The sequence below is a fragment of the Lepidochelys kempii genome, chromosome 15 (genome assembly GCF_965140285.1).
Source record: "Lepidochelys kempii isolate rLepKem1 chromosome 15, rLepKem1.hap1, whole genome shotgun sequence".
Classification (NCBI taxonomy): domain Eukaryota; kingdom Metazoa; phylum Chordata; order Testudines; family Cheloniidae; genus Lepidochelys; species Lepidochelys kempii.
In genome coordinates, this window is record NC_136394.1 from 17,770,233 (window position 1) to 17,796,680 (window position 26,448).

The following is a 26,448-nucleotide window of genomic DNA, read 5'->3' on the forward strand; positions in this document are numbered from 1 at the left end:
CCATTTTTAATTTACATGCTGTTACCCCTCAGTGAAATAATGCTGAACAGATTACACCAAAATTAAACATAGCAAAGCTGAGAACACAGCAAAGGCATTTCTCCAAGAAAAGCTGAGGGAAAACTTAGAGGAAAAAATGGATAGCATTACATCATCACGCAACATTGCACTTGACATATGGAATATATTCAAATTAGCCATTCTTCAAGCCCCAGAAGAAACTCTAGGTACAAATGAAAGTTGGCCCCAGGATTGGTTTGATGAAAATGACAATGAAATCAAAAAGATCCTCAAGGAAAAGAATGCTGGGTTTCTGTCTTGGCAAAATGACAAAGAATCAACATCAAAGGAAGATAAATTCAAGTATTTGAAAGAGATGGCTTAAGGATGGTTTTGTGTCCTACAGGATAAATGATTGGAAAAGAAGGCAGAAGAAGTACTGTTTCAGAGTAACATCCGTGTTAGTCTGTATTCGCAAAAAGAAAAGGAGTACTTGTGGCACCTTAGAGACTAACCAATTTATTTGAGCATAAGCTTTCGTGAGCTACAGCTCACTTCATCGGATGCATCGGAGCTGTAGCTCACGAAAGCTTATGCTCAAAAAAATTGGTTAGTCTCTAAGGTGCCACAAGTACTCCTTTTCTTTTTAAGAAGTACTGTGTTATGCTGATACTAACAACACAAAAATGTTTTATGATTCCCTGAAGGAATCAAATTTGAATAATCAAAACCGGGAACAGCTCCACTAACAAGTTCAAATGGATCTTACCGTAATCAAGGACAAAAGAGGTATCTCTGAAAGATGGGTGTAGCACTTTACTGAGCTACTCAACCATCCCTCTATTATCAAGCTACAAGTGCTAAAGGAACTGAGCCATCACTCCATAGGTGAAGAAATTGCACAACTACCTACCACTGAGGAAGTGCAATAAGCTATCAGACAAATTAAGTCAGGTAAATCACCTGGCAAAGAGAATATACCAGCTGAAATCTTTAAACTTGCAGGCCCCCAAACTGTCAACTATCTATGTGAAATCAATAAGGATAACTGGGAAGCCAAGGAAATTCCACAGGATTGTAAAGATGCAGTCATAAATAAAAAATCAAAATAAATGCAACAACTGTGACAGTGGTAACTACCAGAGTATCTCCTAGCTATGAGTCCTGGCTCATATTTTGCTCAATTGGGTAGTCAAAACAGTGTTGGAGAAGTTTCTATCAGAGACCCAATGTGGATTTAGATCAGGTCAGAGCAACACAGATGTGATTTTCATTGTGACACAGATTCAGAAAAAAATTATTGAACAAAACACGGATCTGCATGCTATCTTCATTGATCTAAAAAAAGGATTTGGCACTGTGAGCAGAAGTGGCCTCTGGAAAATTTTAGAAAAGTTTGGCTGCCCCATCAAATTTATTAATATCATACATCAATTCCATGAAGAAACAACTGGTCAAGTAATCTCAGATGGTGCCATTCTAAACCATTTCCCATATCTAATGGGGTGAAACAAGACTGTGTGCTGGCACTGTTCCCTTTTGTTCTCTTCTGTGTAGCTGTTCTGAATTATACAATGGACAAGCTTCAAAAGGGCATCTACATAATGTACAGAACTGATGGGAAAGGCTTACTGCAAAGACAGAAGTTCCTGAAGAACTCCTATGTGAAGTCCTTTCTGAGGATGACTGTGCTGTACTTAGTCATAGTGAAAGTGACCTATAGCTTATCTTTGGCAGGGTCTCAGCAGCAACTAAATAGTTTAGACTTACCATGAGCCTTGAAAAAACTAAAGTCCTCTTCCACCCAGCTCCATCAACAATTACTACCGAGCCAAACATCACCATCGATGGTATAGAACTAAAGATTGTCAACCAATTTATAAACCTTGGCAATACAAAGTGACAGTTCTCTGGATCAATAAATATGAAAGGCAAACAGGCCTTTGAAAGACCTTTTTCAATAGGCTACTCAACCAATGCACCATCAAACAGTCAACAAAACTGATGATATATAATGCAGCGGTGACAGCCGCCTATTTAAAATGGGTGTGAAACATGGACTGTTTACCACAGACATATTAAAAAACTTGAAAAATTTTCACATGTGCTATCTCGGCTCGATCCTGAAGGTCCACTGGTGAGACAAAGTCTCAATAATTAACGTACTTGAAAAGAGCAAAAAAACCCAGCATTGAGGCAATGATCATGAAAGCTCAGCTTAGATGAACAGATCATATTATCAGAATGGGGTATGATAGATTTCCAGAAAAGTTTTCTGTGATGAATTGAAACTCTGAAAGAATGGAGGAGGCGGGAGGATGTCAATGAAAACACTTCAGATATCCTTAAGCAGAATTTCACCTCATGCAGCATAAATACTGATAACTTTGAAGACATAGCCAGGGACAGATCTAATAGAAAGCAAGTGTCAATAAACACTCTGAAGAAGACAGCCATGAAAAATTGTTTGATTGATTGATTGAAAAAAGAGCCAAGCTTCATGTGAAATCTTCAGTGGAAACCTGCATATTCCTATGATAGCACTTTGATCTGGTCCTCACAGATTGGATTATACAGCCACATGGGAACATGTGATGCTGTTGTGACAACGGACACCCATACCAGTCCGAGCACTTTTTTCCCCCTTGTAGGACGTTTTAAAGGTGAGGTATTGGGGAAGAATGTCCCCCGCCTTCCATGAGTTCATCTGAGAAACCGAAGTAAGATACGTAGCATGTGACATGTGATATAATGGTATGAAGTGGGTATCTTGGTGGTGGTGGTGGGGGGCTCTTCTGGATTGCATCTTTGGCTGCCAACTTTCTGGACACACACTGCTTCCCCTTTAGTCTCGGTGGGAACGGTACTAGTGGTACTCCAGGGGTTCTGGGACAGTGGATAGACAAGCAGAGACTTGAACAGAGCAGATAGCATGGAAGGAGGCCTCTAGTAGCCCTGTAGGCCTGAGATGATTCTGATGAGAATCAGACTGTCTTCTCTGGCATCAAACTTAGAAACTGTAGAAAAGAGTTAAATGTTCTTCTCCTTTTATAAGGATGTTTAATTTCAGTTGTTTGCACCCTTGTTTCAAGATGTCTTCTGTAAATTAAACTCCATGACCCTGACTTGGAGGTACGGCACAATCTTGTTCTTGTATTTTTCACTTGTCCTTTGAGCACTACTTAAGCCATGCTTCTAACTACTCCTTCAGGTCCTCCTTGCATGTAGTTACATGTACCTGGAACTATTTTACTGACCAGGTCAGCAATGCCAATGTCTCCGACCTTTCTTGCTCCAAGACCCTTATCTCTTCCAAATTGCCGGTAAACCCTGGTCCCACTGCAGCATCCCCAAAGGGAAACATTAGCTAATGAATGACTGAAAATCTTTATTAAATGTAATAAATTATATGTGGGGGGAAATGCTGTATGTCTGCTTTTAGATTGTAGCCTTCAGGGGAGGACCTTAGTGTTCTTACATGTCTGTAAAGTGCCTAGTGCCATGCTGTTATACACCTAAATAATTATCTTAGGTCAGAGCACTTTGATCTCTGTTAGTACCTGGGGAGTTCTGAGCAGTGGGGAGTGTTTTGATTCTTTCAGAGGCATCTTGAAGTTCTAGTTCACCACAACTGTAGTGATGCTGGCTGTTCTATAATGTCAGTTTTAGAAGAAGAAATCTTGGATAAGAGCTTGTTAAGGAATCTTCTTTTGGTTTCCTTCAGTCTTTGACAAGTTCTCTTACTTGGGAATGAGCTGCTGTTGTTTTCCTTAATACAATTTTCATAAAAATAAATAACATTTGCCTCTTCTTGGCTGAGAATATCTCAGAATGCTTTGTTCTATATAATAAAATGTCTGGTATGGTGAAGCCAATGAACTGTATCAGAGCTTGAGACCCAGGGGGGACTACATATTTTGCAGTATGCTCTACTTAGAGAAGTCAAAGTTCCACCCTTCTAGGGAGGACAGGTGTTGAGACTTGGGATATCTGAAATAAACTCCTGTTTCTGCTGCAGATACCTTGCAGATTCTTAAAAAAGTAATTCTTCTGCCTTAGCGGACTCCCTGATAAGATGGGGATAACAATTGCTCCTTAGCACACAATCATTGATGCAGAGAAAGCTGTAAAGTGCCATGGATAGACATGCTAGTGCATAGTTGTTCTGTTGTGTTTTCTCCTATTAAAATGAACATGGATGAGAACTTTTCTCCTATGGACCCTTAGCTAATTCATGGGATTGTTGCTGTCTTTTCCTCAGGCAGAAAATGTGCCTCAAAAGGAACCCTTCCAATGCACACAGTGACCAGGAGGTTAGTGCTAATTCTTTTGGTGATTTTGTTTCTCTTGCACATTAGCTGTTACGCTGTCTGTCTGTAGATGTTTACTGGGGCGTGTTCTGAGTTGTAGAATGGGATCCAGAACTCCGCCATAGATATCAATGAGCTCCAACTTGTGGTGCCAACTCGAGAGAATGAAAACAACAATCACACTGTCAGCCAGGACCAAGCAGGTAAGCTGGAGAGTATGTTGTTTCAACCCATAGCTCCTTGCCCATTAAGTCAAGTCAGTCTCTCTCTCTGAATCTTCCTCTTCAGCTGTGTGTGTGGAGATGCAGTGTGAGCTGTCACATATTAGAAAGTGTTTGGTGTGGAATTACCCCCTTTTGCCCTCCCTCTTGCTGGTAGAGTAATTCCCTGGCAAGGAATACTCAGAAGTGTTATTTCTGAACTCTGTCAACAGAAACTGTCATATCCATGGCACAATGCATACACTTGGTTAGCAGGGCAAATGTGGCCTTGGTTCATTCTGTCATATTGCTGGCTTAAAAACACCTGTGAAATCTTCAAGAGTTGTGGTTTTTTCCCCCACCACCCTCCCCTTTGTGTCATCTGGAGAGCATGGCTGTCTAAGTACTGGGTTTGGAACACTCAGATTCCCTGGAGCAGTCACAGTTCCAAAGTTTTTTCATGTTAACGTTGTGGATAAAATTGCTCTGATCCAGAGCGAGCCATCTACAGAACCCCAGTGAGTGACAGTAGTGGGTGCTGGGATACTTTGACTATAACTCATAGGTCCTTCATGGCTGGTAAAAGCCAATACAGAAGTACTGGGTCTAATGTTGGTGGAGATTGTCCATCAATGTTTCCCTCCAGAGAGACAAAGTGGCTGAGATAATGTTGTTTATGGGACCAACTTCTGTTGATGAGAGAGACAAGCTTTCAAGCTTACACAGAGCTCTTCTTCAGGTCTGGGAAACCTACTCCAAGCGTCACAGGTAAATACAAAGTGGGATAGATTGTTTAGCAGAAGTAGTTAACACATATTTCAAGGGACCATTCAACGTGAAATAGCCCACTAATGGTCCCTTGAAATGGGACCTTGAAATATGTGTTAACTACTTATGCTGAGCTGAGTTTGTCAGGCCTGTTAGGAGCTGCTGTTACAGCTATTACCAGCAGGACAGTGGGGTGGGAGGAGGTATTGTTTCATATTCTCTGTGTGTATATAAAGTCTGCTGCAGTTTCCACGGTATGCATCCGATGAAGTGAGCTGTAGCTCACGAAAGCTCATGCTCAAATAAATTGGTTAGTCTCTAAGGTGCCACAAGTACTCCTTTTCTTTTTGCGAATACAGACTAACACGGCTGTTACTCTGAAACCTGTTACAGACCAGTAAACCCTTTGCCAGCTGGCACCAAGCCACCTGTGTGTCACAGACGTTCTTGTGAGATCCCAGTTCAAAATCCCAACTCTGTGCTGACAATCTTGCTAACAGTTTCCAATCTCCCTTTGTTGGGAAAGGTCACTGAGAGGATCTCTAAAGGGCTTTGGTTTTAAATCCTTCTGATTTCCTAGCCAAATTTCAGCAGATTAGGACAAGGCAAGTGGTTGAATGATTGAATTTTTTTCAGATCTGGGTGGCAGCCAAGGGCTGATTTTTTAGGCTGGGTTAGAATGGGAAGAGGAAGGTGGGCTATTTGCCCAGCCTAAACAAAAGGAGACGGTCACTTAAAAAATCTTTCTATGTCTTTCCTTGCCTTAGTCACTTCCTCTGGAGGCAGCGCAGAACACTCTTCTCAGCCTACTGACCCAGACATGCCCTCTCCTGTGTCAGCCGTGACCACTGAAACGGGGAGCGATGAAGTATTTATTATTTCAACCGGCCCTGGTGCCAGCGGGTTGAGTTTTACCACATACAGAATACAGGTAGACACACGTGGAAGTACCATAGGAAAAGATTTCTAGTGGTTGGAGGAAGGAACTGAGCGTCAAAACTCCCAGGTTCCAGTCCTGGCTCTGTCACTAACTTGCTGTGGGCAAGTCATATAACCACACAGTTCCTCAATCCGTCAGTAATATTATTTACCTAACTTGCAGCACTGTTGTTGTTGTGGCTGATTTGTGTTACTGTAGCTCCTAGGTTGGGAAGCTTAATAAATGTTTGCCAATAAATTGGGTGCTTTATGTGTCAGGGCTCTTTACAAACGTTTTTTTTTTAATTTATTTTTAAAATTTAAATACTGTAACGTGGCTTCCCTACTTTTTTTGGGGTGTGTGAGTGTTATTTTAGCATACTCCCTTGCAGCTCTTACTGATGTTTCTTTGCAAACACATAGGGTTCAAAAATCCTTTTGCTTGCATTTCCCTTGAGCACCCAGGGTGGTGATGAACATATGTTTCTGAAATCGTTCTGGGATCAACACTTGCTATGTAAGTGTAGAAGCATGACATAGTGCAGAAGCACACCAGTCCGTCATGTAGCTCATGTGACTTTATCCCTGGGTACAAAGTATGGGGTGCCTGCATCCCTGGCCTTGGCTGGAGGCCAGCGTAGTCCGCTAGGATACAGTATTGATTAGGATTTTCCTAAAGTATTAATAATGTACATGGATCTCTACAGAATTACATCCATTAATGAAAAACAGCCAGCCTGTAGAACAGTGAAAACTTACATGACTATGGGCCACTGCTATTTTTCTTAAATTAGCCTTCTGTATCATCGGCAGGGATTTATTCACTAAGACCCATTAAAAATGTTTTAATGCTCTAATCCAGTGTTTCTTAACTTTTTTAATATCAGGGACCAGCTTCCTGCTTCCCTAAACTGGGTCAGGAAGATCTCAGGGAAGATCTCAGGGTCCACAGAGCAGTCGTTGAGAAACACTGCTCTAATCTACCATTCTGTAGCTGCATTAAATCTTAAAATATTTAAGGTGTAAAAGAGAAGAAATAGTTTGCATAGATAGAAGTCAAATTTTTTAAAAGTTGTGCATAGCTTTAAAATTCTTACATTCTCTAATATCTCCTTTCCACCTACATCATCATCCGTGGCACAATTTCACAGAGGTGGATAGGACGATAGAGTGGAAATTGGCAAGATTTGTGCTTTCTCGCCAAGTATGACTCTATTGGTGAGAACTCTATCCGGTGCTGATGAGATGAAACCTCAGTTTGTTGTGGATAGATGGAAAATCCATATTCTCTTTCCTCCCATTTAAAAAAAAACAATGAGCATCCACAAATGCCATAAAAATCATTGAGCGGTGGATGCTCGCCTTTCAAAATCAGGCTATTATTTCCTCTCCTCTCCAGCCCCCAGCTGCTAGAAGATACTTAAAATGTGAAAGTAAAAGACAAAAGATTTTTTTGATCTGAAGAGAAACCAGAGTACACTTGATCTTGGACAAAAGGCTTAGAAGGAGCGATCTTATGTTACTGCTCAGGAGTGCTTCCCACAGCATGTTCTTAGCTAGGTAGCTAAAGAATCTGGATTAGGGGTTTATGAATCCATACTTGTTGCCTGATAACAGTGGTAGGCCTGGATAGGAAGAGGCTAAGAAATCCTTCTAAATGCTAGATTTTCAGCATGGTTGAGACCCATCCTCCCTGTTTTGGAAGCAAAATGTACCTACAAAATGGCTTGCAGCAGGCCCACATCTAAACAGCGGCACTTCAGACAAGCTGATTCGCACCCTCATTCTACAAGGCAGAAGTGCAGCTACTCAGGTTTGCACTCACGATTGGAATGTACCCGATGCACATTGTTGGGGGCACAAATTGCATCTGCAGAAAGAAGGCGGTCCTGAAAAATGTCCTCTAATCCTCATTTATATTGCTCTGAATAGGTGGGCTCCTACTCTATCTTCCCCTCTATAATATGGTTTGTATGTGCTAGCTTCTGTAGGACAGCCTAGGCAAACGGTGCATGTTGTTATCCACCGGCATGCAGCTGCTTTTTTGGCTCTTACTCTGATATTATCCCAATGTTTATGGAGGTGTGAAGGCTTGAGCCTTTACAGTAGACAAGGATTCCAAACTCACTCACCTCAACTGAAATGCTTGTCTAGACAAAGTGAATCATAAGAAGCTTTACACAAAGATTATCTAAATCCTTTTACTGAGAAATAGTAGTTGGCCAGCGGCTCCCAAGCCTCCCACCGAGTGTGAGCCTGAGTTTTGCTGGGGGGCAGGGGGGTGGGTGAGAGAATGACAGGCTGGGTTTAAACATCCCCCTGCCCCCCCCCCCCGAAGCTAATCTGCTGTTGGGAGTCAAGGGTACATCCAGGCAATGTGCTGGGTAAGTAAACAAACTTCTCTGCAGCGTCTCAGTACCTTTGGAGGGTAGAGGAACTACGCTGCAGGCCCTGAGGGAGAGAACTGGCAAGAGTGGAAGAAATGAATCCTGTACATGTGTTCCAAGGGAAAATATAGGACATGTAGACAACTGCTATAGAGAATGGAAACCATGTGACTGCTTTATTTATATAATCACTTTTAGCTCTGTGTTTATTGCCTTCACTCCACCATCTTTCCCCTTCTCATGCATTGTATTCTCTATTGATCTTAGATGTTTAATTCTGCGTATAAACTGAGTAGATCTTACAATGTGGATCTGTCCCCCTCTATTGGCTAGACCAGTGTTTCTCAACCTTTTTGGTACCAGGGACTGGCTTGCTACCTTCCTAAAATGTGTCAGGGTGGGGATATCTCAGAGACCAGCGTCAAACACTGGGGAAGACTACAGAAGCCTTTGGCTAAAAAATTTAAGACTGTTAGCTCAGGTCATTAAGGTTCATGGTTTTAGATCAAGAGACCTGTGAGAACCAAAGACTGACTGAGGGGAGCTGGTCAGGCCTTTAGGTTGACTGGTTGATATCCACCAGGTTCTCAAAGGTTCTGGACTCACAGTGCTTATTGAAAGAAATCCAACTCCATATTTTTTTTAAATAAATCTTATTAAAACTCTTAATAATGACATCAGTAAAACACAGTGCCAAAGCTAAGCTGATATTACTTATATTAAAATGAAAATAAAGCAATGCAACTACCAAATCAAGCTTAAAAAAATCAACAAATTAGTCTGCACCCTGGATTGGGTTTAAATAATCAAATTTAATTGTTCTAGAAATAATCAGTCCTTGAAAGTTCTAAGGAGAATTCTGAGAAGGTGGCTGTTTGGTAAATATCCCCATGGAGAAATGTAAACATGCCCTAATGCATTTGCTTGAGAGAACAGTCTCTCTGGCATCAAAGGGTTTTCTAGCTGAGTGGGAGATATTTTGAAACTGGCTAATCAAGGTAAAAATGTTCTTGTGTGGGCAGGGCAAGGCAATGGTGAACCTGGTGGGTTTAATGCTTTCTGTTCTGGCATGCTTTAGGCAGGTGCTGTCCAAGCTGCCCCATCTTGTCCCAAGAAAAGATGTGTTTAAAGAGCCAGAGTCACTTTCACAGATAGCTCAGTGTTTCTAAGTGCCATTAGGGCCTTTGCATGTAAAGTACTTTTGAGACCTTTGGCTGGAGATGTTGAAAGATTTCTCTGTTTTTCAGGACAAAAACCTAAAGAGAAGTGTCACAAGTCCAGCTTGTGTATCAGACTGGCTGACTTCTGATCATGTGGCTCCAGGAGCAGGTACTGTGGATAAAGGGAACACGCAGGCAGAGAACCATCATCCAAGGCAACGGACATGGAGTGCCCGCACATTTCATGACTTACTCACTCCGTTACCTCAGTTACAGAAAAAATGGTATAGCTGGACCACTAACAGTCCCTTCACTAAACTGGTAGACAGCAGTGTAAGTATCCACAAGGAGGGAAGGTGTGGGATTCAGACTGTGTGCTCCTAACAACATTAAAGACAACTTCCAAAGGGGCACTTTGTGCAATATAAAGACTCACCTACTTTTTGATGTGAACTCCTCTTCCCGCTCTTCTGCCTTTCCCTTGTGCATGTGTTGAGCATGTCAGCTGAAAAGGTCCAAGGCCTTTAATGCATGTGTGCATGCATGCAACAGAGATGGAGACTGTTAGTTCACATTACCATAAAATATACGTCATCTGGGGCTTGATCCTGCAGCACTGAGAAGCTGCAACTCCTGGGGCTAAGCCTCTGGATAAAGGATTATTTTCCTTTAAACTTACAAATTATTTCTTCAGAATGGATCATCTTGAGTCATTCTGCATAATTTTTATGGATATATCTTAAGTTTCTTTTAATTGATATATTAGTATTGTACTGCAAAGAATCCATAGACCCATGATGACTAGCTGTCTCTCTGATTGACTCTGCAGATGTCAAACCAAGAGTGCTTGTTATAAAGTTAACATGATGCTTCCGTATCCTCCCATGCACAAAGTACTGCTTTTCGGAAAGGGAAGGAAGCATGTAGCCTCTTGGTCATGACAAGTGCACCATGGAATTTCAACTCTTAATTCCCTAAGGTTAAAGGTTTTCTAGACTGCTGCATTTCAAAGTATGTTTATTAACTGTATTATTATTTTGGTAGGGTCTTTCTTCATCCACAAGAAACCAGAGTGTAACAACCAGAAAAGTAATTTCAGCCACTGAGATAGAGGGAATCTCAGATATTGTTTATTCTGACTCGTCCACCAGCACCACATCATACCCGCTAACCCAATCTGCGCAAAGGCAGGGGAAACTGAGCTCCTCTAGCTTGAAGAAATCCAGGTTTGGGAACCCTTATTTTGGGTTTTTAACCAGCTCCCCTGATTGCAAAGAGGTGAGGCTCTTGGATCCCTCAAAACACATGGGGGTGACACCTCCACTTGATAACCAAAGCCATGGTCCCACTGGCCTCAAAAGCAACTTAATCAACTGTTCAAAAACCAAGGAGCTCTCAATAGAAATGGACAAATCCAAACCAGCTTTTGTTATTTCTGAAGAAGGGGATGACCAGCAGCCTCTGGTCCTTGCAGAGCACTTTAGTCAGTGTAGAGAGACGCTGTCTGAGCAAAATGTTGTGTATGCTTCAGTGAAGGCTGTGCCCGATAAACAACCAGTGGTCTTGACTGTTCGGGGAGGCAGCTCTGCCAGGCCTGCCAATTTCACACTGGATCTCCCCATTTGGGAAAAGTCTCCCAATTTATATAGCAATCACATGAAGACCTATAGCTCTTCCAGGGGCCAGTGCAGCTTGCCTAGTGCAGACACCAATACACTTGAGTCACCACAGAATTTTGATTCCTTAACTGCTCATACCCTCTGTCAAACATCGGTTCAATGAGGCTTCCAGAGTGACTGAAGGAATCTGTCTGTGAGAACAGATGCAATAAGGACCCGAGCTGTTCACTCTTCTGCTGGAGAAGAAGCTGCTGTGCCTATGGAGGGTAGCAAGCGCGGACAGACGCACCTTTTTTTCCTTCTCAGCAGCAGATTGGAGTTATGGGAAAAGGTAACCTAGCAAAGCGCAAAACAAAGTTATCTTTTCTCATGCTCAGTTGGGCCTAATAATGTGCACGGCATGGTCTCGTTTTCGGTTCCATTCTTCCACAGAGAATTTTAATTGTGGCTTAGGGAAGAGACTGATACAGTGACTCCCCTACAAAGGTGTCTAATACTGAGTAACTGTGTTCTGGTACACTACAGGAAAACAAATGATTGATTACTTTACGGCACATGGTGTGGAATGTAGACCAGTCCTCAGGGTCACTTTGTTCTTTGCTACATGTTATGAACCAAATTCTGCTCTCAGGTACGCTTGCATAATCCCTACTGATGTCAACTGAAGTTGCCTCCAGCTATCCAAGAGTAGAATTTGGACTTGCATGTTTATGTATTAAAAAAAAAACCCTGTAAAATTTTTTAAATAGTTGGTAACCTCTCCACTTTAGTACAAAGTCTTGTTCATATCAGTATCTTCTGTTTCCTTAGCATTAAAGGGCACGAGTAGACCTTAGTCTAACACTTTAGAGTGTTAAAGGCACACTCCATGAGAGCGCACTCAGTCTGATGCTATCAAAATAATTAATACTAATTTCCAATATTAACCCTGTCAAACTTTCTACACTCTTGGTTAGCACTGTCTAGGTCTGAACAATTAAGGGAGCACCCTTCATGGCAATAGGAGGGCATATACAAAAAATACTATTCACTAGCAATAAAGTCTTCAGCATCCTGATGCTTGCAGCTGCTATTGTTTTAATACTGTATCAACCAGCTACTGACTGCAGAATTATTTCCTTTAGCAGGCAAGCCTTAAAACAAAACAACAAGCAAACTAAGTGGGGCAGACTTCATAGCCCGCTTTTGAAATGAACTCCTTAGTAGCTATGCTACCCCGATTACAAATCCAGCGCATGAAATGGAAAACTGAACCAAAGGGAAGTCTGGTAATTCAATTGCCTTTAATAAGCCAATCTGTATTTTAATTGCCTCCCACTGATATTTTCCTGTCTTAGCAAGAAATGTATGCATACTTAACCCGCAACTAAAAGCATTTCACTTTCCTAAGTGAAAGGATTGTGTCACATGGAGCTATGTGACTGTAGCTGGTTTAAGCTGTTCTAAAAATGGATAAAGGGCTCCAAATATGTGATGAACAGATGCCCAAGGTGGGAAAAATCTTCATGCAATCTACCCTGTGTCCACTATACCAGGAGTCAAATGAGCGATCTTAATATTTCTATGCCCAGACATCTAAGCCTGCCTCTTGAAATATTTAACCCCAGTTTGGCCCTGATTTATTTAAGATTTCATCTGCTATCCCAGCTTCCATCCACCACCTATTAATGTCTGAGATGCACAACACATGGTCTTAGTTTTGCCTAGCATGTTTTATGTGTAGAAATAGAAGCATTGCATCTGGTAGTGGTTGAGAAGGGAGAGAGAGTATCCCATAGTAACTTATTTTTTGAAAAACAGACCTACACACACAGATTTCTGTTAATTCTTATTACTGCCAGCCTGCATCGAGCTGAATTTTAAAGTACAAAATTCTGGCTTCAGCTTTGTTTTTTTATTAATGTTACAAGAACTAAAGGGAAGAGCCAATATATTTAGAGAAATCTGCAGTGCTCTATATATTTTAATGAACTCTGTCCCTACCTATTGAGTTTCACATGTAACACTTGCATTGTAATGCAGAGTCATTATGCTTTGTTGTTTTTAGACTTCAACTTGCAAAATAAATATTAAAAAAATTACTTTTGGAAAACGCTCAAGTGACCAGTTACCTTCGGTAATTGCTTGGGTGGGGAGAGAGAGAATGAAGGGTGTTTTTTTTTCCAATGAGCGTTTATTAATGTATGAATTTCTTTAGTTGAATAAATTGCCTTGGCACTATTACTTGCTTTTTGTGTTGTAAGAATGAATTGAATGACTTGTGCTCCACCAAGTAATTAGTAACTACTTTACTGCCTCAGGCAGAGGGAATATGGCTAGAAGTGGGACCTAAATAAATTCAGACCGGAAATACAGCATAATTTGTACAGTGAGGGTGATTAACCATTGGAACAATTTATCAAGAGTCATGGTGGATTTTCCATCTCTGGCAATTTTTAAAGGAAGACTGGATGTTTTTACTAAAAATAATGATCTAGGAATTATTTTGGGGAAGTTCTATGGCCTATGTGATACAGGAAGTCAGACTACATAATCACAATGGTCCCTTCTGGCCTTGGAATCCATGAACATCTATGCTAGTACCTTGTCTCCAACAGGACCAGAGCCTGTAGAGAAATCAGCAAGAAATATGATGAATCATTCTTGCATAATGTGCTCATCACAGAAGCTTTTCCCCACACCCCCTGAGTTAATGCCCTGAAGCAAGAGGATTTATATTCTTACATCTTGTTTATCCAGTTACATTACTTAAGATGAGGTTATTGCTCATATTCTCCACACTGACTTCCTGTCCTAGTTATCCTCGTAGCCAAAGAGTAGACAGTCTGTCTTCTCTGAAGCCTTTCACCACAGCTAGCGATGGAGGGAAGGTGTCACACTTGCATCTTGCTGTATAAAATATACCCCTCATGTTCATTCACAGCATGTGCTACCTTCATAATACCTACACAGCCACTAACCACCTGGGAAACAGACTTGGGTGGGATGCAGGGCAGGTCTCCAGCACGGATAGTATATATACACACTAGGACTTTCCCTTTCTTGAAGATTGTAATACAAGTTTGAATATGTACTTATTTTCAGACAAGCTGTAGCTGCTGCTGCAAACTTTGGAAGTGCCAGACACCCTATTAAAAGTGGGATATAGAAAAAAAGCTAGAATAGGAAAATGCCACAATAAGCAGATTCTTATATTAAACTTGGTTTCAAAAGAATGGCTGCATCTTTGCTTTCCTACTAAAAACCAACCCACTGTTATTGGACAGTAGGATTTCCCCCAGGCAATAATCCCACGTTTCTGTTGAAAAACCTGTTTGAATATCACAGGGGTAGGTAGTGCTTAACTAGAAAAGTATGAAGGCTGCTGGTGGAGGAAAGTTGTATAGTGTTCCCTCCACTGTACTCATGAACTAGGATTAGTAAAAGAAAAAAAGTCTCCATGGTACACACACTGAAGAGTTTCAGTATGATATACATAACTTGGCGCTTCCTCTTACCAACTCTAAAAAAATTAATCCTCGACACCTCACTTAGATAGATGTTACTCCACTTTGTAAATGAGGAAACTGAGGCACAGTAAGGACAAGGAAGTGGCAGAGGCGGGCTAAAACAAGTGTGCCTGCCCCAAAAACTGGCTTCCAGCCCATTATGGTAGATTACCTCTGACATAGCTCCAGCTAGCCTATTCCAAAAGCATATATGTCTGCTTTGCAAAGCTGCCTGCTCTATTCATATTCTTATGCTACACCCATCAACACGGTATCTGAAAGCATATCAGACCAGACACAAACCACCAGAAGCATCCAAACTCTCACTCAGCTGGGAAAACTAACAGCATACAGCGCAGCTAGGCAAGACAGAAAAAAGAGAAAATTAGTAATGCTTTTGTAAGAAATTTTTGTAAAAGTGCATTAAAGTCCTATATTTAAAAAAAAAAGGCCAGGGTTCAAAAATGCACTCAAGTATCGTGGGTATTTAAACCTGTCCCGTCACCCATTTTACTTTTAGAACAAGTTCATCAGTTTGCAGTGCTAATTAGTGTTCTTATTTATATAGAACTCTTCTTAGGTACAGTAGATTAAAAACTGCTAACAGGAAGTTTGTGTGTGTATGGGGGTGGGGGGATGTGAGAAAACCTGGATTTGTGCAGGAAATAGCCCAACTTGATTATCATGCACATTGTGTAAAGAGTTGTCACTTTGGATGGGCTATCACCAGCAGGAGAGTGAATTTGTGTGGGGGGGTGGAGGGTGAGAAAACCTGGATTTGTGCTGGAAATGGCCCACCTGATGATCACTTTAGATAAGCTATTACCAGCAGGACAGTGGGGTGGGAGGGGGTATTGTTTCATATTCTCCGTGTATATATAAAGTCTGCTGCAGTTTCCACGGTATGCATCCGATGAAGTGAGCTGTAGCTCACGAAAGCTCATGCTCAAATAAATTGGTTAGTCTCTAAGGTGCCACAAGTACTCCTTTTCTTTTTAGGAAGAGGGAAGTAATTTAACAATTACGTGGAAAAAAGCATCAGATTATGAATCTAAAACCTAGAAAAGTATAGTAGAACCTCCGTTGCGAACACCGCAGGAATGGAGGTTGTTCATAACTCTGAAATGTTCGTAACTCTGAACAAAACATTACGGTTGTGCTTTCAAAAGTTTACAGCCGAACATTGACTTAATACAGCTCTGAAACTTTACTATGCAGAAGAAAAATGCTGCTTTTAACCACCTTAATTTTAATGAAACAAGCACCGAAACTTTCCTTACCTTGTCAGTTCACACCCCCCCCCTTTTTTTTTCTTCATTTAACACAGTACTGTATTTCCTTTTTTGGGGGGAGGGAGGTCTCTGCTGCTGTCTGATTGTGTACTTCCAGTTCCTAATGCAGTTTGTGGTTGACTGGTCAGTTCATAACACTGATGTTCGTAACTTGGCGATTCTGGTGTAGTGTGTAAAACTTGAAATGAAAGCCTCTCTATATTCCACTTTATATTTGATTAGAAATATCTTTGGGCTGTGTTATAGCTATAGCGTCCATACCAGAAACACAATAAGATGGTAGCTCATACTGAGATTGAGCTATTCCTTCCACCTTTCCCCCTCACCCACAACGTTAGCTAATTGATAGTAACAGGATTTCAGAAGAAGGCATGGGCCCGGTTTTGCTCATTGGTAGTAAGAGCAAGGTAGCAGCAGTTCTTTGAAGTGACCCTACCACCATATAGCAGAACCAGGTTGCGGGGCACTAGTTTTCTTCAGAAGCAATCAACTACTCCTAGGTAGCTAAAATGGCAAGGAGAAGTTTAAGGGAATTAAACACCTAGCAGAGTCAAATATGCAGTTACTGTTGTACTAAACTTGAAGATTTAGATTTGTGTTTTAAACAAGCATTTAATATTTATATCTACTACAGTTAGTACGTCAAATTTTTAATACGGGGAGCTGCTTCGGCAGGAAGATGCAGTCAGTTTGTGAGCAGAAATCTACTTTCCTTTCAGTCATTTTATAAAATCCAGTCAATCAATGTTAATTTTGTTGCTTATATTTGCTTTTCCCCGCCCTGAGGTAGAAAAACAGTTTGCAGCAAGATAGTTGTCTGGCCTGATCTCACTTATCAAAACATTTGAAATATTCTAATAAATTCTAACAAACACATAGTTTGTCAAAAAGATAGAATGTATCCTCTGGATAAAATGTAAACAATTAAAGGGGAAAGAAAGGTGACAAGACGCAAGCTAATGGAGTCACTTAACGCATCCAAGCAGTTGTAACATCAGCATTGAAAGGAATAGCTGACTGGCAATTTCAAAAAATTCATGGCCTTTCTGGAAATGTATGATGTTAAATCTCATATGGCACTCTTAGAAAATGAATTACAAAAAATGCTATAGCAACTAATGAGTTTAAGGATGAAATTACCTCATTGAAAGAACAGCCAACAATAAAAAAAAGCAAAATGATCTGAAATATAGATTTAGAAACAATCTTTGCACATTAGGCATTGCCAAAGGAAATAACGTAATTAGTTTTCTTCAGAAGCTGGTCCCAGACATTGTAATTGGGGTCTCTGTTCCCAAACTTGATACAGAAAGGCTGTCAGGCAAAAAAGGTGGGAAAATAACTCAGGGGGAAAAGGCGGGAAAATCACCCAGGCACATTCTCTTTGAACTGCTAAAATGCAATGATACTGAAAGCAGGGGAATAAGCAAACAGTCCCTGTGCTGCATTTTTTTCCCCCAAGAGGACAGACAGCATGAAATAAGACATCTTTCCAGAAAAGTTTGGTCAGGAAGCATAAATAAAAGGCTTGATTGCAGTTTGGTGGTGATCCTCTTTTCACAGAGCAAACTCCCCCAATTCCCACTTCAAAAAGAAAAAAGAAATCCAAAAGCACTAGTTTAAGCCATCTAAACTAAAGCCCCCATTTAAAAGTTGAAAACTACTGCCCTAACAATTACAGAGTGTGTTTTTTTACTAGTATAGCCAACTCACTATTATTCATAGCCAAAGACCAACCTCATTGACTTTAAGGGGAGCAGGATCTCACCTTAGGTGTAAATTACTGAGGCCTAGATGGCTCAAGAACTGAAATGGAAACTACCCACTCACTGACTGAAGTCCAACCCACAGTGAGGATGATCAAGAGTAACAATGACTAAGTGCTTCGTAGACAGATGTGAACACTGTAAAACCTACATTAAATGTTGCTCTTTTCTTTCACACCACTTCATAAGGTACTCCCTCCACAATGGATAAGCAGGGTAAAGCACAGCTGCTTGCATGATCCTACAGCTGTTCAAGTGACAGGACTTCACCCTGGCAAGACCAAAAATTGACTGCTTCCTTTTGAATTGAGTTAGAGACAAGACAGTCTATGCTAAAATAGAGTACAGAGTACTTCAACCCGCCAATGCTGGTAGAACATCTAAAGCAGTTACAGGTCTGAATGACTACAGGTCTCTTGTTCTTACAGGTCACAGAGCAGGATTATACTTTCACTTTATATTGCTTAAAGTGTGGGTTTTAATGTTTTTTCAATTTAGTTTGAAGAACAAATGACAGCTGGCTTAAAAAACAGCAGTAAGGATTAGCTACAATATTAAAGGATTTCAATTTCCATCTTAGTGTGAGAACTGTTAAGAATTCAGACATGCTAAGATCCTAACTCATAAAAACTTGAAACTATAACAAGTTTGGCTGGCTTTACTATTTTCACCAAATAGTCAAATGAAGTCTGGTGTGAATAAAATTTTTCCAAGTTGGTAAGTATGCAACTTCCTACAGCAGACTTAAGTTCTCCATCTGTAGTAGCCATTCAGAATCTTTGCATGTGTACATATAAACTAGACTATCTAGATTGTCTTTTAACACTGCAATATTCATTTTCTATAGCCTGCTGTTAAATGTTATTCTAGTACTGTCAGCAGTTTTAGAATGACAGTGATCACAGTATCTAGATACTCTTGCATGAAGTTAGAAGAAAATCCAGTTCTACAAAAGGTAGAAAAACTCTTTGCTCCTGTCCCTTGTATTGAATTTTTCTTATTTAAAACAAAAGTTATGTCTGTGTGGTTACTTCCAAGTACAATGGAGCTGGCTTGAAGTACAGCTCATTTGTTATAAATCCTGCAGAGAGACTGGAGATCCTTTGCAAATTTATCTTGACAGGTATATAAGGGAGGCTAAGCCAGATCTCTCACATGCCACAGACAAGGACTCCCTCCAGGTAATACCTTATACTCAGTTATCATGAGTTCCAGTCTGGTATCTTGTTGTAAAAACTCAGTAACTTTCAAGTGATGAGCAATATGACTGAGCATTAAAAGGTGATGTGTACAACATCATCTATGCACAGTTTGTGGTGAGGAGAGATTAAACAGCACAGATGAAATGGAAACAGACAGCTTAAATGGGTAATTTTTTTAATAACTTTTTAGTCCAGGAAATCACAAAAAGAATTGGAAGAACTGCACTCCACCTTCTTTATAAAAGAACTTTCTCATAGAGGGAGACTGTATCTTATTCACCACTACATTAAACCCTATCATAATCACCCTTGTTTTCACAACATCTATTCTACAAGGTTCCATGCTCTGCTCCCAAATGTCTCTTATGAAGAGGGTGGGGGTGTGCTTTAGATAGGTTAAAAATATGGTGCACCTTTACAGTATTTAAACAATTACACCAAGTATAGTTTATACAGTTATCACATTATCTAAATATCACCTGGCAACCATACATTTTAAAAGGACTAATGTATAAGAGTATGTAATACCCATGACAGATGCTCTTAGTTACTTAAGAGCATATAAAGATCAGGATTTATTCACCCTCCCCATTTGCAAGTTAATCTCTCAGCTCTTCCAAGTACAATATAATCACAAAAAACTTCTCATTCCATTGCACTACTTCAACCCCCTATGCATAGAAAGCCATATTTATTCTCTATGGGTGGGGGGGGGAAGAGAGGGGTACATAAAAGGTATATAAGGAACCTCTACTATACAGGTAGTTTGGATGTCAAGTATTTGAGATTGTTGCAGATTTTTAAGATGTCACATAATACGTCCCAACAGCTTGTGCAGGTGCAAGAGAAGTTGTACATAGGGTTGTAGATGTTATTCTTAATCCACAAAAAATTCAGCACATTAGGGACTTGAACATTAGCATAGTGACAAGTCTATGCTAAAAGCCAATGTGGGGCATGGAAAGTAGTGAGTGAGAATGCAAAGCACATTTCTACATGTAATGTGCAAAGGGTCTCTTTCCACAAATACATGCAATTTGCTTACATGCACAGCCAGAGTTGAAATTGAGACCAAACAGCTGGGAATGGCTGTCCTGAGAAGATATAATAACCATTAAAAAAATCAACTTTCTAAACATAAAATATGAATACAGATGTAATAGAACATTGTTAGTAATAGTAAAAGGTAGAAACAACGTTTTGTTAACAATTTTCAAGTATTATTCCAGATCTGATTTCAACCCTACTCACAGGAGGAAATGCCCAGAGATTAGGAAGAGAAGTCCACACCCAAGTGTACTTTTAACAGCATTATGGATATTACCAACAGATCCATCATTGCTGCAGCTACTTTTAAAATAAAAATATGAACAGAAATCCATTATTTTTAATTAGCATTTATATTAACATGTGCAGTATTGTATTTTTTTAATTAACTAACAGATACAATGTGCTACACCACCCCGTGCTGCACGATAACACATAGCATAGAGTATAAACCTTGCTTGCAAAATAAGGCATACCTAAAACACGATATATACAGAGGTAACTTTGTACGCTTTCCTCCCATTCTATTTTGCTCTCCTGGGTATGATACTTATGAAAAGCTGGTCCAAATCAAGCACGTGAACATTAGTTGCCAGACGACTAGGAAATATTTATGACTACATCACATTTTTATGATCTCAGGAAATGTTCTGAACATAATTAAGGAAAAAATAGAGGAGTGAAAAATTAAGTCTACATACTCAACATGTTAGAGATACCAGTGTCCCCCTTAAAATCTCCCCCACATCAAAAGAATTTCTCCATATTGCTAAAGTTCATCTGCAGTGGACCTTTTCATAGGTAACATTTGTTCTTTCTTGTAAATCTGTTATATTCTGTTGAAGTGGCAGCCTTTCTACGCTTTTACCAATGTGCACATGCTAGAGCACAGCTGCAAGATAAAACTACACATGCCTAGCTAACATACGATATCACACCAAAAAATACATTAAAAAAATTGCACCAACTTGTCTTACTGTCTGCTCTATGTCAATAATGGTTTAGTTTGATAGAAAATTGCTAAACAGTTATTAAAAGCAGACGCTTGTTCATAAGCAATTACTATCCCAAATTTGAGTCTGATTTGTAAATATTTGTGCAAATGTTTGTGATATCTAATTCTAATGGTAAAAACACATCAATACTACTAAACTAAAAGAAAAAATGCTTTCCTGTATAGCATTCCTGTTCTGATCTGAGGCTGTAAGCTGAAGCTGTTGTTTGTTTAATGAATAGGGGGAAAAATTAACAAAAAAAACAATTCTGATGAACATATACCAGATCACCTTCTTGTTTTGTGAAAGTGAACTTTAATAGATTTCCATCCCAACTGCAATGCTAATGACAAGATAGAAGTGGACAAGTCTGAACATGTGTTGAGTTTCCTCCTTTGATATTAAGTTACTGGTACAGAGCATTTCCATTTTAATAAATGTTTCTCTTATTTTCAGACACATTTAGTGCAAATACACTCCTCACTGATTATTCTTAGGTCCTCCAATGTATGGCTGCTATTACTTGATTTGAGTATAGTGAAATAGTAACACTGTAATAATGAGGATGGAATGCAATGCTTGTCAGATTTTCTTTCAAGAGGTTCTCACTTACTCATATATAACTGTTAAACTCTACAAATTAAAAAGGTCACACCAGAGTACCTGATGAAAAAGTTATTGACTCCCTGCTGTGAGGGAATAATGAAAATCCCCTGATAATATTTCCTATATGATCAGTATTTCAGGCTTTCATCCCCTTTCTACAGACTACAAATATTCAGACAGCTTCAATTTCAGAAAGTTCAGTTCTTGAAACGTGTTTGTTCACAAATGTGATTGAATTTCCTGAAATAAAAACAAAAAAAGTTTAAAATTGCTCTGAGAAGTACAACACCATGAAAGAGTCAAACCTGCTTTAGGATATTTTAAAGTCAAACAAAAGTTTAAAGCAGCACATATACATATTAATGCTATCAGAACCTGAAGACATTGCGGCCTGTTATTTTAGGCTGAAGCCTACCCTCCATAAAGTTTTTCATAATAGAATTCTCAGTATTTTTTCTACCCAACAACTGTTAATTACATTATGTACACTGAAAACCTGTTAACTGCATTCCTCTCTACCACTGCATACTTTAAATCCAGGAGTCAATTAAAACAGGACACATAAGCAGAATTAATCTTGACCTGACAGACGCTGGTAATTTTCAGCAGTCAGCTGAAAGTCATTGGGGAGAGTGAGAGTATGAGAGTCACTGGGAACTGAAGTTGTTAGACAACCTTCAGGACATGTTAATCTGGCTAATAAATAAATTTCAACAAACATTCTTCGATTTCTGAGATCCAAGATGAGTTTGGAATCTATTTCTGGAAATAAAGGAGAGTGGAAAACTCTCTCACTTTAGGGAAGAAGGATGCATCCTCCCAAGTGACTTGGGTTCCATGGAAGTGGCATACTGATCATCCTGGATTAGACAGGTAATACAGAATTCTATAAATGTACTACTTTCTTACTGTCAAGCACTTGTCTGTTCTTGGGTTCTCCCTGATGGGTTCAGTGCCCCAAAATGTATTTAAGGCACAAGTTGAGAGTTGAGCATGTAGAGGTTTGCAGGAGATGGAGTAGTAGGCCTGAGGCTCTCAGCCCTCTTATTTAATAAGAATCTGGTCTCAAACCCACACCAGTTAGCAGAAGGCGATGGGTCCTCATGCAGAAGGCGATGGATGATGCAACAGTGGTGTGTCAGGACTGTTTTGTTTCATGGGTTTCTGGAACTAGAAGAAGCTTGTCCAAAGTTGTACAGCTAATGCTTGAAGAAAGAGCACTGAATCATTACTAAAGCTTCCTTCAATTCCTATTCCAGAGGGATACAAAAAACCCAGCTGCAATCTGAATAGGAAAGTTTGGCAGTTGTTTGGACAGTGAATCAGCTACCAAGTGCATCAAACAACAAAATGCCCCCTAGCAACAATAATGCAGCCCAGTACTACAGATAACTCTTGCAGAAATATATCAAAGCACCCAAACTAAATGTATGAGAAAGAGAAAGAAAATTAGATTTTGCAGAATATACTCCACAAACTTCACCCTTGGAAGAGACTGGTGGATGAACATTTTTAATGTCTAATGATCTGGCTGTATAAGCTGCACAGATGGATGATTTTCAGACCACAATAGTCTGAATTAAAGTAAAATTATGATAACTGCATAGTCTTCTCAGAGAATTAGATAGATAGAGCAGGACCTTCCGCTCATTAAAGCGATCTCTCAGTAGAGGGAAAGTGACAGCTCCTTTTTAGGAGCTGAGAACATGGATCATTATTGGTCAAGTGAGGAACGGTATTTCTGCCTCCCCTTACCCTGCTTAATGGAGTCAATCAATTCTGAGCTAAGCACGCTGTTAAGTCCTTTAACTTTTGGCCAAATTTAGGCTTGGGCATGAGAGCAACTCCTCTGAATATAGTGGAGCTACACAGGTTTATGCTAAGTCTGAATCCGGCCCTTTGTGGGGAAAAAAGATCTTTTTGATTCTACAGATAGGCATTTCTAACTTCTAGTTAGTTCTTTTGCATGACCATGTACCTTAAGAGGCCTGAGACTGTCCTCCGCTAACTGACTGACTGGAGTCTCTTTTTCTAACAAAAGAAGATATGATCAAGAAATTCTCACCCAGCTGACTAGTGTTTAAAGGAATCAAACTCTTTTTAAAGATATCAGACATGCAGTCTTATGCAGCTGCCAGTGGGTGACTTGCATAAGGTCTGTCTTTCACACCTGGATTTGGAGTCTATATTCCCTAGAATTGTTAGACACTTGAAAAGTGAAGGATTCCCCTCCTCTCTTCAAGCTTAATTCTTCATTTTCACCAGGAGCCCAAGTTGAACTAGTCCAGGGAATGAAACTCTTGGAGCCTCTCTGGCGACAAGGAATGGCAGGCCACGTCAGACTCCTAAGGCTACAGGTTCTCAACCTGTTTCCAACAGGGAGATGTCAGATAACCACTTTCAACGAGAGTAATCTTGTCCTCAGATGCATCCCAGTATCCTTGGAATCCCATGGCACTTCAAAATAGGGACCAGAACAGGGTTTACGCAGTGCATCTGAGGAGAACCCAGGCACAAAGAACTTAGAAAGTCTGATTCCGTGGGAAGTGATGTCTGGGCTTGGGAAGTCAGGATCAAAACTGTGCCAAATTTGGCTATTTCAGTTCACAGGTGCTTGTGTGACCCGTTTCCTTTGTTTCCACATGGATGGGGCTCTAACTTCAAGTTTCAGGTTTGTACAAAATCTTTACATATCATGTGGTTTCTACCCGGAACCATAAATCAGAGCAGGCTCACTTGAAACTGGACCAACAGATGTTCCACAGTCCTTGAACCTGGCATAAATTTCAATTCTAGAACAGAAACCAGGCAAAATCATGCAGTTTTGGTTTGTGCTGCAAAAAATAGTTTCTCAGAGTTCTAGACAGGACCCACTACTTGAGAACTACTCCATTAAGTCTGAATTTTTGATAGTTTTAAGTTCAAGCTTAAAAAAACCCCAAAAAACCAACTCACATAGCATGGTGTGCTTTAACCTGAGTCCGGCAATTGCGCCCCCAGTAACAATCAGGACGTGATGTGACAGTCACTGTAAAATAAACCACCATAATATCACATTTATTGCATAAAGTAATGAATAAAGATGTAGCAGATGACAAAAATCAATGTAGCTGAAATACATTAGGATCCACTGCTGTAAATGGCTTTGCTTAGGTGTTGCTGGGGACAGAAAAGACCTCCTTTTACAAGAAGCTGCTTTAAGTTATACCAGTTTCCTGTCATTTTTACAAAATACATATTGAAGCACAGAAAAACCCATCACGTATTGGGGGCAAACATGGACCAGCCCTCTGCATAATGACTTGATCCTGCACCATTGAAGCCACTTGGAGTTTTGCCACTGACTTCAGTGGAAACAGGATCGGGCCTTAAATACATAAGACATCATGCACCAGTTACGGTTTAGATATACTTCAAAACAGAACATGAGAAAAATATGTAGTGATTATTTTTGCTTCTGTAGTTTTGCCACAGAATGAATGTAAAGCTGAGCAGTCAAACGTGCCTCCCTAAGCAGATAAAATGTTACTTATAAAAATTAAACACACTAGGCTGGCCCGTCTGCCCCATGCTGTGCTGAAACTCGCAGCAGCATGCTTAGCAGGTAATTGAGTGGCGAAGCTGTTGCTAACAACAAGGACTGTTCGGAAAAAAAAGAGTTGCAGCACATAACTGAGTTAAAAGTAGATTAACAGAAGGGCTCATCTGCCCCCAATGGGCTGTGGACACATTGGAATTGAAGGAGATACAATTGCCCCTACTATCTTATAACGAAGCTCTATACTGCTCAACAGGTTTACAATGCATGTTGGAATGAATTATTGTAACCAATAAACGACATCAGCCAATATAATTGATATCGTTCAGAAAATATCAGCACCTGATTTGCATTTAAATGTGCAAAGAATTTATGATAGCTAAATTATAGTCAACAGCTAGTTGTTCTTATATATTATGCTTTACTTCTGAAGTGTTTTAGTATGCACTTTTGTCCTCAAATATTTAAAATTTAAAAAAACAACAAGCCATATTGGAGGCAAAGAATCCCCTATGAAGATTTTGGCACTAGCCACTCTTTGAACTGGTAACACACAAACTTTACAACAACTCATGAGTAAGGTAACCAACCTAAGACCTCACTCCTGCAAAGGGAACCACCAACTACCCACAACGGGACTACACCTAGGTGTAAGGACCTGCATGGGAGGATCCATTTAACTGAAAGAGGTTTGACTCGGCGTTCACAGGCCTTCACAGTCATGGGACCAAATTAATTTTTCCCCATTCCTCACCTGGCAATTCAGCAGCAGGAATATTCTGCCTATACTGGTAGGCAAGCTCTCGGAAGCTGCGGAGGCCACAACAATAACAAAGCACTGTGTTCCCAGTAATTCTGTAATCTGGAGAACAAGCCAATTTGTACACAGCATTAATTTAAATCTCATTTAATCTAATGTCTCAAAAAAATGCAATGACCACTCTGAGCATGTACATAGACATCTTAGGAAAGCAGGATGTGTTTAGCGCAATCCACTATTACTTACTGAAATGCATCCCACTCAAAATAAAGATAAGAATGAAGAGACATACCTGACAGCATAAAAACTTCTCTTTGAAGAGCTAAGAGACTTTCATTTAACATGTTTTTCCATGTAAAACCCCTGGATGCCAGGTAATCCTGCAATAAGGA

The 26,448-nt window shown here is 40.0% G+C and overlaps 2 protein-coding genes across 11 annotated transcripts in view; one reads left to right on the forward strand and one right to left on the reverse strand.

Moving 5' to 3' along the window:
* The window catches only part of LOC140898940 (uncharacterized), an 82,081-nt gene that overhangs the window by 41,116 nt on the left and 14,517 nt on the right, over positions 1-26,448 (forward strand). The window contains exons 3-7 of one of the 4 annotated variants that reach the window (XM_073313563.1): positions 4,262-4,313; positions 4,411-4,513; positions 6,046-6,209; positions 9,831-10,076; positions 10,788-10,969. In XM_073313563.1, the coding sequence (XP_073169664.1) occupies positions 4,262-4,313; positions 4,411-4,513; positions 6,046-6,209; positions 9,831-10,076; positions 10,788-10,969 (747 nt within the window). Of the gene's footprint in view, positions 1-4,261; positions 4,314-4,410; positions 4,514-6,045; positions 6,210-9,830; positions 10,077-10,787; positions 13,832-26,448 lie in introns of those variants that run through there. The other 3 variants (XM_073313560.2, XM_073313565.1, XM_073313562.2) reach the window with 3 other exon arrangements.
* CHFR (checkpoint with forkhead and ring finger domains) overlaps positions 20,484-26,448 on the reverse strand; it is a 28,924-nt gene continuing 22,959 nt past the window's right edge. For 5 of the 7 annotated variants that reach the window (XR_012155147.2, XR_012155150.2, XR_012155149.2 and 2 more), the window contains 5 exons: positions 26,349-26,436; positions 26,051-26,158; positions 24,714-24,786; positions 22,668-22,963; positions 20,484-21,998 (listed from right to left, as the gene is read on the reverse strand). Coding sequence is in view for 1 of the 7 variants with exons in the window: in XM_073313566.2 (XP_073169667.1) it covers positions 21,956-21,998; positions 24,714-24,786; positions 26,051-26,158; positions 26,349-26,436 (312 nt within the window). In the remaining 6 variants the exon portion in view is untranslated. The remainder of the gene's footprint in view (positions 21,999-22,667; positions 22,964-24,713; positions 24,787-26,050; positions 26,159-26,348; positions 26,437-26,448) is intronic. The other 2 variants (XR_012155151.2, XM_073313566.2) reach the window with 2 other exon arrangements.